The sequence below is a fragment of the Desmodus rotundus genome, chromosome 7 (assembly GCF_022682495.2).
Source record: "Desmodus rotundus isolate HL8 chromosome 7, HLdesRot8A.1, whole genome shotgun sequence".
Taxonomy (NCBI): domain Eukaryota; kingdom Metazoa; phylum Chordata; class Mammalia; order Chiroptera; family Phyllostomidae; genus Desmodus; species Desmodus rotundus.
Genome location: NC_071393.1, coordinates 126,303,322 through 126,317,394, shown reverse-complemented (window position 1 = coordinate 126,317,394; position 14,073 = coordinate 126,303,322). Strand labels below are relative to the sequence as shown.

The window sequence follows — 14,073 nt, the reverse complement described above, 5'->3', positions numbered from 1 at the left end:
AAAATGAGTTTGACACGCCTGGTTTACAGCATGCAAACCTAGCTTTTAGTTAGTACTCACTTTATTAGTAACAGTTGTAACCAAAATGCTTGCTTTTGATTCTCACCATAGTTTCAAACAGCAAACTGGACTATAGATCTTTGCAGATAAGCAAAAATTTTATTGTACTAAGTCAATTATAACCAAGAAATATAACAGTATTTAAATGAATAAAATTTCTATTTTTTCTGTAACTACCCCAAACTGTAAGCCTGCCTAACCTATGACTTAAACATTCTTTACAAATTGATACCAATTATAAACATATGGTCCCCCAAGAAAGCAATATAGTTTTTCATTTCCTAATATGTGGAAATAACTTTAAAGAGTATTTAATGTACTCATCACCCACCATGTATTATTTTAAAAGATCTAACCTGTTTGAAAATAAGCCAAGGTTCAAAATCTCCTCTGTGACATCTTCAATGAAACTGAGATACAACAGTTCTTCCTCACTGGGAAGGCAAAGCAATACACAGCATAAAAATTCCTCGTCACTTACTGTGAGAATACAGGAGATAGGAATCCTTAATTAGAAGTAGCTCTATGATTTATTACAAATGGACTTATGCCTCACATAATAAGAGGAATATTATAAAACATGTCGACTTTCTGAAATTATGCAAGGATAAATATTAAAGATGAGAAAATATTCCCTAACAGAGTAAAATTTCATAGATGTCTGTGAGGTCCACCCAGTAGTAAAAATAAGCAGGGATTAAATAGAACAAACAGAGAGCAACCCTGGCTCTGTCTCCCTCGGTCTTAGTGACCTGGTAACACACTCGCCAGTGTGTTCACTTGCTGTCCCCCAGGAGCACGGGGCCTGTGGCCCTAGAGGCCCCATGGCCCACGGCCACGCAGGCTACAGGAGGGAGCCTGCAATGAACCGCAGCCAGGAACGAGCTATGCTGCCTGGCTGCTGTGAGCTCCAAAGCACTGTGCTTGAAACTGGAGCAGGGTGTCTGGACCCCGGCTTTCCCCTGGTCTTGCTGAGGAGGGGCGTTGAGATGGGCGTCCGCCATTCTCCCCGACCGCACAGCCCCTGATAAAACCTCTTCCCTCTTACACCGGCACCTCCCTCACAAGTTTGGCTTTTGTGTGTTTTGTTCTGTTACAGTATTTTTCATTACTTGGACATATTTCTCACATTATCTTACAACTACATTTTAGTAGCTATTACAAGAACGTCAGGATACTATTACAAGTTTGATTTTAATGAGCTGAATGAGAATTGCTAGAAAATGTGAATAGTTTTTATTAAGTGTAAATAATTATTGAATAAGTATAAGGGAGGAATTAATTAGCAAATCAGATAATAGAAAATTTCAAACTGCTTCAGTCCTTGTATTTAAGTAACAAGTCTGAGAACAAATTACACTATCAAAGTACAGGGGTTGGCAAAAATCGGTTCACCCTTGTCCACATGGAAAATGATACAATAATTAATAGATAGTAATACAACAGTAAACTGTTCCACGCACTCACAAATGTAAACCTCCTTTTGCCCACTGCTGTAGACTCGTTTCCCTCAACAGATGCAGCTCAACTAAAGCAGCAGCACAACCTAGAAGGACAGCATCTGCAGAGAACTGGTGAGGGCAGAAATCTGCAAGGCTGTCCTGAGTAACTAAAGGCCTGAATTTCTTGAAAACCATTATTTTTACTCATAAGAATATATAAGAATTGTGGATACTAATTATTAAAAAATAGCAAGTATTTTAACTTAGGGACAAATTTCCAACGGCCATAAAGACAAAGTGATGGATAGTTATTTCAGAAAATTCTGTTACATGACTGAACCCCAGAGCTGTTTGTCAGAGAGATTAGTGTTCCATCCCAACTAATTTGATAACCGTTTGTATGATTCTTAGTTCTTGATTTGCACTGAGCAACATGGAAGGCTGAGAAAGGTCTTACTCAGAGTAGATTTTTCTCCTTGAAGGACGCTGCAGAGAATGCTGACACACTGACCTGAAAAGAGAAAATTAAATATTGGAACAGCGGTGGGCATACAGTGTTGGTAATATTATGTATTAGTAATGTGTTGCATACCATGATCTAATGTAATCTTCAGAAAAATCCTCTCATGTACGTTCGGTAGGCATTACATTTCTCACTAATGAGTTCACCAGCAGGCAGTAAGTGGTGAGACAGATTTTTTTTACGGTCTCTAATTACAAATTCACTATCCTTTAAACAACTGCACTACAGCACTTACCTAGTGTAAAGAGTAACGTGACAAAGAGTAACATAAATAATGCTGAACACAGATACTTCCCTCTGAAACAGATTTCAAGCTGGTCATTATGAGAAATTCTGTCATTCAGTTATGTCGTCATGACTTAGCTCCAAAGCTTTTTAATTTTTTAAAAAAATTTTATTGTTATTCAATTACAGTTGTGTGCCTTTTCTCCCCATCCCTCCACTCCACCCCAGCCGAACCCACCTCCCTCCCCCACCTCCACCCTCCCCCTTGATTTTGTCCATGTGTCCTTGATAGTAGTTCCTGTGCTCCAAAGCTTTTTATTCAGGTACACTCAATTATAATATTATACTATGTCACTTCTTTTAGATAGAAACTACTAGCAAAGACAAATACCCCTTTTTGAAGGTGATTCTTTATGTAACTGCAGAATAGCATATGAATCTTAAGTTTGAAGCGCCATGAAATTCAAGACGGGAGGCCCTGGGCCCTGCACCAAGCAGCTGCGCTCCCTGGGCGGGGCCTGAGGAGGAGCTGGGCCTGGGTGGGCCCGCCTTCTGGTCTGCTCCAAACCACCTCGTTCTTGCCCTCTTTTCCCTCTTTTCCACCTCTAGGCCTTTCTTTCGTCCTCCGCCTGCATCTCCTAACCAGTCTGACACCAGAAATGCATTTGACACCTGAAACTATCAAGGGCATTTTCTGCGTTCTATACTACAGGGCTAATCTGTTTTTTTTTAAATTTAGGTACAGTATTTCATACTCACTAAACATGATGAGTAGTTTTTAAAAACAGTGCCTCTACATAGCATGGGTAGGCCAAGCACCAGCGTATGGTGAATATTCAAATCAAATTATGAATCTCCAAGTGGTGAGTTGCTCGTGTGCAGTGGAAGTTTACACTTGTGCTATATGAACTAGTTAGCATCGCCGGCAGGGGGTTTGTCTTGGGGAAGGTTCTTTTTCACATGGATAGTGACGGCAAGTAACATAAGCCGCTATCGCTTTTTCCTTTATTGATAAATTAACAAAATGAATTCATTTAAACTTTTGTTGAGTGCCTACTGGGTAAAATTTCCTGAGCAAAGCCAGCACCGCCTTGTGCAGCGGCAGGGTGTAAGTAAACTGTGCTCCCACGTGGCAGACACCACAGTTCTGCCCCCCAGGGCAGCGGGCAGAGAGGACGGCCGGCGGCTTCCCCTGTGCGCTCACCTTGGCGGGGAACACTGAAGAGTGCCATCCTCTATCTCGTCCCCTGGCAGGCCGCTCCCTGGTAAAGGTGAAGGAATTACGTTTTCTTTGGTTCCGTATGTCATACAGTTAGGTGCCTGGGGATATAATGACAAGGATGAACCTTTACTTTCCTTCAGAAATACTGTAAAAGCAGAAATTGAGCAAAACAGCAAATTAGAAAAAAGTAGAGGTTAGAGAGTAGAGGTATTCAGTAGATAAAAGTGACAGATACATTATGAAAAGGATGTTTTAGAATATATTTTCCATCCAATCAGGACTTTCTTCTTAAATGTATTTAAAGCAAGATAAAACAACTTATTTCTCACATTTTAACAAGAGACATTTTAAATGACATTGAGAAATCACTACAAACAAACATACAAAGAGAAAATAAAGCAAATATGCCAGTTTTAGGGAAACTTGAGAAAAATGTCTCAGACACCCGGGCAGCCGATCTGTCCCCAAGGCCACCGTGTCGGCATGCGGAAGCAGCGGCGGCCATGGCAGCACGAACAGTAGCCCTAACCAACAAACCACTGGCGGCTCCGCTTCGCAGAGCCCTTGCTGGGGCCGCATACTCTGCCAAGCACTTACTTGCATTTTAAGATTTAATTTTAAATTCACCTTTTGTGTAGTGCTTTATAGCTTCAGTTATAAGTGCTGTTAAAATGAGGGTCTACTGCCTATTTAGTACTCGACTAGCCCCCTCAAGTAGAAAGCTGCTGTTAATGGTTATAGAATATGGGGACACACCATTTTCTTAGAGGGTTACAGAACATTTGGAGCAAGCTGTCATAAAAATGGACTTACTCTGCTTTAGTTTATTTAGTTACCTACAGAGCTAACTCTTTTCCTAATCTCAAGCTAGTCACAGCCATCACTTTTGGAGCCCAGGTTGGGCTGGGCGCTTCCTCTCCATCTATTCCTTCCAATGGCCGACATGTTAACTAGTTTTCCTAGATGTGGAAACTCAGCTCTCAGAGGGTAAGTGACTGGCCCTTGGGCCTTAAGTGGCCGGGCCCTATGTCAAACAGCTGTTAATGGCTGATATGGAACCTTAAGTCCTCCCTCCATTTTCAGAAGGGAAGAGGAGAGTTGAATGTGCCTCGATTTCTTAAATCCCTTCATCTTTGTTTGACATTTTAATAGACAAACTTTTTAACAATAAATTTAAATTAGAATACAAGTTGGAATTCCCCCAAATAAAAAATAAAAATAATTGCTAATCATTCAAAATATATACACTGTGAAAAAGTAAAAGCAAACATTAAGAGAATGATATATCCATCCAGTCTTATAAAATGTATCATTTTCAATAACATAATCAGTGGCAATTCTTTAAAGATATATAAGCATAAAAACTAAAATACTTCTATACAACTTTTTTAAAAAAAGATTTTATTAATTCGTATTTAGAGAGAGGGGAAGGGAGAAGAGAGGGAGAGAAACATTAGTGTGCGAGACATACATGGATCAGTTGCCTCTCGTGCAGACTGGGGACCTGGCCTGCAACCCAGGCGTGAGCCCCGACTGGGAACTGAACCGCCGACCTTTCTGTTCGCAGGCTGGCACTCAGTCCACTGAGCCACACCAGCCAGGGCTACACAACTTTTCTGGCTCCTTTAGTAACCCAAGGCTACATCTTTGAAAACAACATTTAAGGTATTTTATTCATCCATCCATCTATCCAGCCAGTCAACCAAGCATCTGGAAGAGATGCTAATAACACATGATTTCCCAAATTAGCAGGATCCACCTGGCCATTCACAGAGAGTAAACAGGCAGACCTTCTTTACACTGGCTATATCATATGCAAGAAGTGTCGCCACGAGATTACTCTCCACAATGCAAACGGCTGTATGCATTCCATTAAGTGAGGCACCTATAGTTCCAATGTGGCGCACAGAGACCGCATCCCTATTACCTGCGTTATGTTCACTTCCGAGGCTGTGAAGTCCTTAGTCTCAACTGTCTCAAACTCGGATTTAAAGCTGTAAAGTTAAAAATATGTATTGTTAAGCTTTCAAAATGTAAATACTGTGATAATGAGCTTTGATGTCTAGAAAAAATGAACTCAAACACAGAGATGAGATCCATCTACTCTTATAAACTGTGCTGTTTCTAATTACACAAGCAGGAAATAGACGCAGTTTGGATTACCCATGCTGCTTTTTCCTGTTTTGGGAGAGCTAGATTTCAGCTGGGCAGAACAGGACTAGTGAAATGGAACCACTATCTTCAAAAGCTGTCATAAGTATAACAGAAAAGCATATGATCTGGTTTCCTCATTTCTCACTCACTTGGACAAGTTCCAGTATAGATTCAGTTCCTTAATTCTTTGATTAAATGTATGCAGACTCCCCTGATATTTCTGTACCTCTTATATTGTCCAGAGGAAAAACACTAGTGATAACTTGGTTGTTACTTTCTAGAACAACTAAAACCTAGTACCCAATACCTACTTGTTTATGTAGCCCAGAATAAACAATCACAAATCAGCGTATACGCAGTACTCTTTGCTCCTCCGACTACCGGGCACACTTTCACTGCATGTCCATGCTGGGGCAGGCACTCTCGCTTCTGCAGACATTTCTGAGGCAGATCCTATTTCACTTTCAGCCACGACCCCAAGTGTCTGCATTACGCCTGCGGGGGGTTCCCACACAGGACTGGGGTTGAATGTCTGCAGGGGAGGGGGCGCAGGGGCGGTTGTTTCTCCCTCCTCTTCAACCCACTGTTTTGCCATTTTTATCATAAAGCAGTAGACATATTTACACAAATGCTATTTGTTGACATATTTTAAGGATTCTCTGGAGGTATATTTAAAAACATAGAAAAGTTCTAGCACCATGTTTAAAACATGCTTAATTCATGGTACATGAATTAAGAAATGTAACATTCATGTATATGAGGAGCTTGACAAGTTTAACAGCTATTTGGTTTTTCAACGGTTATTCTGACAGTTGTAAGAGACACATGCAAAAGGAAAAGTCACACCAATGTCATTCCATTCAAAGGGCAGATAAACTACATGGTGTAAAATAAAGAGTATTGTTTAATTTCTACAACACCCCAGTGGACTTAATATTGGCTGTTGCTGCGCCGTACCTGCTGAACTCGGTCTGGGTCTCGGCGTCTACCCGCTGGTCTGTAAAACTCTTTTTCCTTTTGGCAGGTGTGTAGTATCGATATTGTGACAGGAAAGACTTTGCTTCTGTTTTCAAAGTGCGTGGAGTGAATGGCAAATGTCTGTTAGAAAAGAGATTAGAATGTTTATCCAAAAGGTCCCCGCTGGGTGCTTTTGAAACACCTAACCGAAACCGGCTGGCATTTGGGCGCGCGCTCCTGGGCCCCCTGCCAGCCGAGGCTCCAGAGCTCGTTCTCCTGGCCTCGCAGGAGGGGTGGTCCACGCTGGACGGGGGGAAGCCCGAGTTCTTCTCGGCACCATTTGTGAGGACTTCGCTGGAGTTAGATGCACTTTGGTGCGGTCTCTCTGAAGAAGTTACTGGTGACTTTGTAAAGGACGAATATCCATTCACTTCCACGATTAATGTGTCGTCTTCATTTCGTGGTTCTTCTGCAAGCTAAGAACATTGGGTTTGATAGTCATTGATTACATTTGCAAAGTCATAAACTCAAAAATGCTTGCCTCAGGAGTCTACAAAATTAACATACATGTTCCTAAAGATGTTAGCCTTGTATATAAAGTTCTATTCAAGTTTTTGAAATATTAATATATGAAAACAGAAATAGAATTCTAAATAGAATAGCAATTCTTTCTTTCTGAAGCTAAAAAATGATTAATACCATATACTTGTATTTGAGATCTTGTGTATTTAGGTCTACTGGTAGATCTCAGTTTCATCTGGAAGTTTCCAAATCAATGGTGAGCCCCTCTCAGCCGCAGCTGCTGGCACCCTCCCCTTCCCTCTTTGTCACTAAGGCCGTCCTCAGTGCCAGCGGCTGCTCTGGAACTTTAAGGCTTTGAAGAAAGGAGAAGGAACTTCTCCTCACAATGTACACAGCCCTGACTGAAGTAACTGATACTGTAAATACCATCGAGAAATACTTATTCCATAGAATGTTCACATGTGTTTTCTCAAGTTCTCCTCATGAGGGGGGAAAACTTCGAAAGGGAAGGTGTTTGCTCCATTTTGGGGGGGTGGGAATTAACCTTGGAAGAACCATTTCTATATGGTACGTATAAAGTCTGAAAACACATAATATTTTATCATTTTACAGATTAGATGCCCCAGAAGCCTTGTCTAAGATTCCAGACTTTATGGACACCTGTTTATCCTTTACAGAACTGAGCCACTTTATTAGGCAGAAGGGAAGTTACCGAAATTGAGGTGAAAATGGTGAGGATGTAGCCAGTTCTATCTTGTCCTGTTAGCTCATGGGGTGAAAAAAGGAGTAAGGGAAGAGCCAAGTGCTTCCCTTATACAAGGTGCTGTTCTTACCAGTGAGCAGAGGAAGAGAGGAATGATAAGAACTTCTATCACTGTAACTATTAAGCATAGAATGTTTACTTTTGATTTGCAAGGTGCTGCTCTAATTGATTTACATGTACAACTCATTTAATCTTCCCATCAACTTCTGGTGGTGGTACAATTACTACCTCTACTTTACAGACGGAGAAATTCTGGCACGGGGTCTCGCACGTTTGAACCCAGGCCGAACCTATGCTCTTTGCCATTACGTCATATTATCTATTTTTTTAAAAGATTTTCTTTATTTTTAGAGAGAGGGGAAGGGGGAGAGAGAGGGGGAGAAACATCAATGTGTGGCTGCCTCTCAAACCCCTCCTACTGGGGCACCTAGCCCTGGCTGGGAATTGAACTGGTGACCCTTTGGTTCTCAGTCCGGTGCTCAACCCACTGAGCCACACCAGCCAGGGCCATATTATCTATTTTAAAGAAGTCATTTGAAAATCATGTATTTTTAGATGTTCACACCACCAGGGATTTTAAGCTGATTTTAACTCCTTTCCTGGCAGTGAAGGAGTCAGATAACCTAAGTACTGATTTATCTAAGTAAGGAAATCGCAGATCACTGGGTATTGTGACTACTGCCTAAGATAGAGCACATTTCCCTCCCAAGTGCTTTCTGACCCTATTCCAAATCCAAGGCAAAATTACTCAAAAAGCAAGTAAATATTTTGGCATTAAAGTCTGAGTCACTGGGGTATTGTTTAATTAATGACCTTAATATGTTCGTTTTAAAAAGTACTCCCAATCTACACTCATTACTGCAGCGCACTTAGCAAAAGAGACTGGCTCCCTGGGAAGAAACTTGTGAGCATGATGTGAAAACCCTTTAGGGCTACTAAACAATAATCACAGGAATTATTTACACTTAGAGGCACAGTAGAAACCGAGATCAGAGCAGGCAGAAATGCATAAGGTATTAAATTGCCTATAAGAAAATTCTTATCAGTAATGGTTATTTAATGAACAAAATGGACCACCAAAGAAAGTCTTTAAAGGCAGCCGTAGTTCCCATTCGTCCGACACGGGCTGTAAAAACTGCCTTTGAGCTGCAGGAAGGCATGAACCCTTCTGTACTTTTGTGTCCCGCCCGCAGCCCCTACCTGGTACCCTACCTCTCCTTCCTTGGAAACCACCAGAACACAGTATGAAATCAACTGTATCAAGCTGCTTTTTTGAGAATATACAATTTCCTTTAGCCATAAATATCAGAAAGCTGGGATACATGTAATTTTTGCAGAAAGTGTATAACACATTGGTAAATTCACCAAAATTTGAACAGCACTGTCAAGTTCTAAAACCGGAAAAGGGTTGATCAACGGTATGCCAGCAGAACAGGAATTTGGGTGGCAGGTAGTCCGGCCGCTTTCAGTCCTCCCCTCACAGTCCAGTGCAGTTTGCTGTAAACCGTTTCTGCGGTTTTTATTGCAGAAAGGAATTTATATAAGGTGATAGTCATTTCAAAGTTTACATACACACGTTTTTATGTTAAGAATACCTATCCACAGGAGGGCACATGGACAAATCCAAGGGGTGTGGTATCGAGGGAGGGAGGTGGGGGTGGCTGGGGTGGGGGCAAATGCAGACAACTGTACTGAACAACAACAGAATTTTTAAAAAAGGACACCTATCCAATTTTATAGTTACAGAACAACTGAATAGTACGTTAATCTTTTTCAGGTATGACGTCAGAACAAGTGGCAGACAAGGATTTTCCAACTGTCAGGTCTTTAAATAGTGGAGGAACCAATTCACTTGCAGAACAGCATGGCCACAAGTTATTTAAAAGTTTGGTTAACATTTGTTTTGCAAAAAAGTTTCAAATTATACTTTATAAAAGAAACTGATAGCTCTTGATTTTAATTGTTTTATGTTGCTTTTAAAGTAGCTTCGTTTAGGAATACGGACCGCATGCACAGACCGTTTCCTCTTACCAACACGGACCGAGGCTTCACCGTGACGCGAGCGGGTGGCGGGTGAATGACTGAGTGGCAGTGCGCACAGGGTGCAGACGGGAAAGGCACAGCATGGTCCGGAGGTGACAGCGTACGAGTCAAAGTGTGACAGAAAGAAAGCAGCTTGAGAGTATGGGCAATGAAAAGATTTTTGAGTATATGATCTCATGTGTGTAAATGGCTAATATGTCCAGAGGCTAAAGTTAGCACTTCCTTTTTAACTGTAGCAAACTTTTCAGTAAATGAAGGTTATAGTTATAATAGGTATCTATTAACCATAAAACCCACCCAATTATCAAAATATAATGTCCCAAATAATTTTAATTTGAATGTGCCTAAATATTTATCATCAAGGCTTACAAAAATGTAGGCAAGTTCAAGTTACCGTAAATTCTAAATGAAGTATAAAACATACCCATATTACAATACAAATGAACTACTTTACAGAGGCTAATGGATACGGTTACAGTGGCTAATGAATCTGTTACATTTATAGATTTGATTATATAGTTTATTTCCAATAAATCCACTATCTCAAAATATAATTTTAATTTATACTCAAATTTCTGGATAATAAAAATTATTTTAATTCTTCAGTTAAAAAGTCCGATCACTAAAAATGAAAGTGCACACGTGAGTCAAATACTGATGAACAGACTCGCAGACGGCAAATTACAGTACAGTGTCCGGCAGGTTTACCCTCAAGGAAGCAGCGATTCCTGGCCCTTTCGTCTACGTAACAGCCCCAGGGGGTCCTAAGCATATTGCAGCTTCCCTGATGACCCCCAAATCTGTCTCAGCCTGACTGGGATGCTTATATCAACTCTCGACTGGTCGTGTTAAGACGTTCCAAAGGCCCCCAAATCAAGCATGTCCAGACAAGCACACTCACACCTCACATGACCCATCGTCCAGAGAACACTGCACATCGTCCTGCTGTGTTACTGCAGTGAATGAGGTACCACATCTTCCCAGCTGCCCCGGCCAGAAACCTGGGAACCTCTTTAATGTGGCCCCTTGCTCTTCACACCATCGAAGCAGGCACTGAGTTCTGGGGGATTCTACTTTGTAAATGTCTCCTGAATATATTCCTTGTGCTCCCTTCACTGTCTTAGATCAGGTCTCAGTCATTTCTTCCCCAGATTATTGCAAGTGTTTCATAGTTAGTCTGCCCCTCCTGCCAGCGTAGTCTTTGTAAAGTGCCAGAATGATGACCTAACATCCCAACTGAAAACTGGCCTATGGCTCCCCGCATTTCTCAAAGAAGAAAATCTGGATTCATTATTATGGTGCAAATGCCCTTAGTCATTCCCCTGCCTACCGGTATGTACAATGGGGAGAGCTGGAGTCAAAATACGGTACGTGATACACAGTAAGCAGGGCAGTGGGACGGGCTTTTACTTTAATAGTTTTGATCACATCAAGGGTGTTGGGGGACAGAAACAAAGCTCGGGGACTGACCTGGACAGTCTAGGAGATCACGCTCATGGATCTGGGATCCTCTCAATGGCTACATCTCAACTAGGTGACTTGCAAGGAACACTGGCCTTCGAGAATCTGAAACCATACGCTGCCCTCGCACAAGCCTACAGCCGGCATTTGCATTACCCGGACGGTCCACAAAAACCTTAAGCCAAGATGAGTGACTTGGCTGATTCTAATACATAAGTTGTAGGGGGGTATAAAGGTGGGGGAAGGAGAAGCTACAAATTAAATATTTATTAATTAGCCGAAATTATTTAGATCCCAATACTAACAAGCTAAAAACTAAACATACATGGTAGTGGAACAATCTGAACAGTGGACATTAAAGAATTACTAACTTTTAGGCAGAGTAATGGTACTGTGGTCTGTCTTTGAGATATGGAAATAGTTCTGGGTAAAATTATACATCTGCAATCTGCATCAAATAATCTGGGATAGGCTAGGAAGTGAGAATACAGGTAAAATACGTCTGTTGTATCTGGGGGATATCATGGGTTCATCACACGACTCTATTCTTACAGATGCTAAAATTTTCAAGATTAAAACTTTAAAGGACCCCCCCCCCAAAAAAAAATAAATCAGACTTCCAGTTTCAGCGGAGAGATGGAGAGAGATGGAAAGAGCCTACCTAGCTTTCACCATTACAACAAGAAGAAACTGGAGGAACTGCGGGTTACTGATTTTTCTTGAGCCACAGAGAGAACTAAGGTCACAGCGCAAACAAATAACCTGAAATCCGGAGAGAGACTGGCACCTGCAGAGAGATAACATCTGAGCGCTTGCTTATCTGGGACAGGTGACACTGGGCACACACACTGGTAAGAAGATTACGCAGGAAGTTTTAGCTAATCGCCGAAGACCAACTGTAGACTCGTGTGAGAGTGGAAGCCTCTGCATCTTAGGGACTTTGTACGCTCTTGGCGGTGTTTCCTCAAGGAACCCCACCAGGAGCTCACAGGAAAGGGGAAGGAGAATCCTGAGAAAGCCTCCCCCTTCCCTTGTCCCCTCGGTGAGACTTGGGGAGGGGAAGCCATTTCTATAGACACCACTGCCCAAATTCGCCCGGACCCATTTTTCCTTTCTCTCTCAAGGAACCAAAACCTTAATCTGCAGGGGCAAATTCCCTTCGCTTTTGCCTTGTAACATAACCACAGAAGTGATATCCCATCAGCTCTGCCATATTGTATTGAAAGCAAGTTAGAGGTCCGGCCTACATGCAACAGGAGGGGACTGCTTAAGGATGTCGGTCGGATAGACAGTACAAGATAAGGAGGCAGAAATAAAAACATACCAAAAGCTCCAATTAAGAGACAAAGATTATCAGAGTGAATAACCTGACCCGCCTAATACTTTAGGTCCTACCTTAAACATTAGAATTAAAAAATGGAAAAAGGTATACCATAGGAATGCTAATCAAAAGAAAGCTGGTTTAATTGTATCACTATTAGAAAAGTTATACAAACAGCATCAAGGTAAAGAAATTCAAAGCACAGTGATAGAAGGTTTGATTCACCAAGAAAATATATCATCTCTAAATCTGTTTGTATATAGATTCAAAATATATAAAGTAAAAATTGGTAGTATTAAATTTTGGAAGAAAAGCTAAGCATACAATTATGTGGGGAAGATTTCTGTTAATAAATAATAATCAGACAAAAATCAATAAGATTTGAACAACTCTATGATACAAAGTTTAATCTAATGAATATATATTAAATACCGTGCAAAACAACTATAGAATATAATTTATTTTTAAACACACAATGACAGTGAATTAAAAAAAAAAACTGTCCACCTACTGGGTCATAAAACAAGTCAACAACAAGAAATGGGTACCATACAGACCTTCCCGATCATACAACAGACTGGGAAACTGTAACAAAAAGAAAACTAGGAAAAATTAGAGATTAAGAAACACCTCTAAATGATTCCAGGGTTAAAGAATAAATTATAATGGAAATTACAAAATATTTTGAATTGAGCTATAATAAAAATGCCACATATCAAAACATATGGGATGCAGGTAAAGTAGAACTTGGAGGGAAAATTATAGCCTTGAAAACGTTTATACTATAAAAGAAGTGAGGTCGATAATAAGTTAAATTGAACTCAAAAAAAGCTAAAGACAACAATAAAGATAAATGTGGACATTAACAAAATAGTAGACAAATTCAATAGAGATGATTAATGAAGTAAAAAGTGTACCCTTAAAGAGATAAAACTGACAAATCTCTGGTGAAAATACCCAAGAATGAAGACAGAAATTTAAAAAATCATTAGGAATAAAAAGGGGGAGCAACACATACTTAAGAAAGAGTAAGAGAATCCTATGAGTAAGTCTATGCCCAAAATTTGAACATTTAGATGATATGGACAATGTCATATATGTATTGATTATATATATAATAAATAACAAAAACAGTTACATAAGGATTTCAAAAAATTGAATTAGTAGTCAAAAATTTTCTCACAAAGAAAACGCTAGGCCTCGATAATTTTAATGTTGGGTTCCATCAAATTCAAGGAATAATTATTCCAAACTTACAGAAACTATTCTAAAGTTTAGAAAAAGAGGAAACAGTGCCCAATTTATTTTCTGCACTAGCACATCCTGACACAGTAGAAAAAGGAAAATGACAGGTCAACATCAATAGTAAATACCGATGTG

General features: G+C 40.5%; 1 protein-coding gene across 7 annotated transcripts in view; it reads right to left on the bottom strand.

Moving 5' to 3' along the window:
• The window catches only part of SPATA7 (spermatogenesis associated 7), a 28,511-nt gene that overhangs the window by 2,486 nt on the left and 11,952 nt on the right, over nucleotides 1-14,073 (bottom strand). For all 7 annotated transcript variants that reach the window (XM_024567974.3, XM_024567975.4, XM_045201767.2 and 4 more), the window contains 5 exons: nucleotides 6,584-7,059; nucleotides 5,400-5,466; nucleotides 3,455-3,570; nucleotides 1,960-2,013; nucleotides 417-494 (listed from right to left, as the gene is read on the bottom strand). In XM_024567974.3, the coding sequence (XP_024423742.2) occupies nucleotides 417-494; nucleotides 1,960-2,013; nucleotides 3,455-3,570; nucleotides 5,400-5,466; nucleotides 6,584-7,059 (791 nt within the window). The remainder of the gene's footprint in view (nucleotides 1-416; nucleotides 495-1,959; nucleotides 2,014-3,454; nucleotides 3,571-5,399; nucleotides 5,467-6,583; nucleotides 7,060-14,073) is intronic.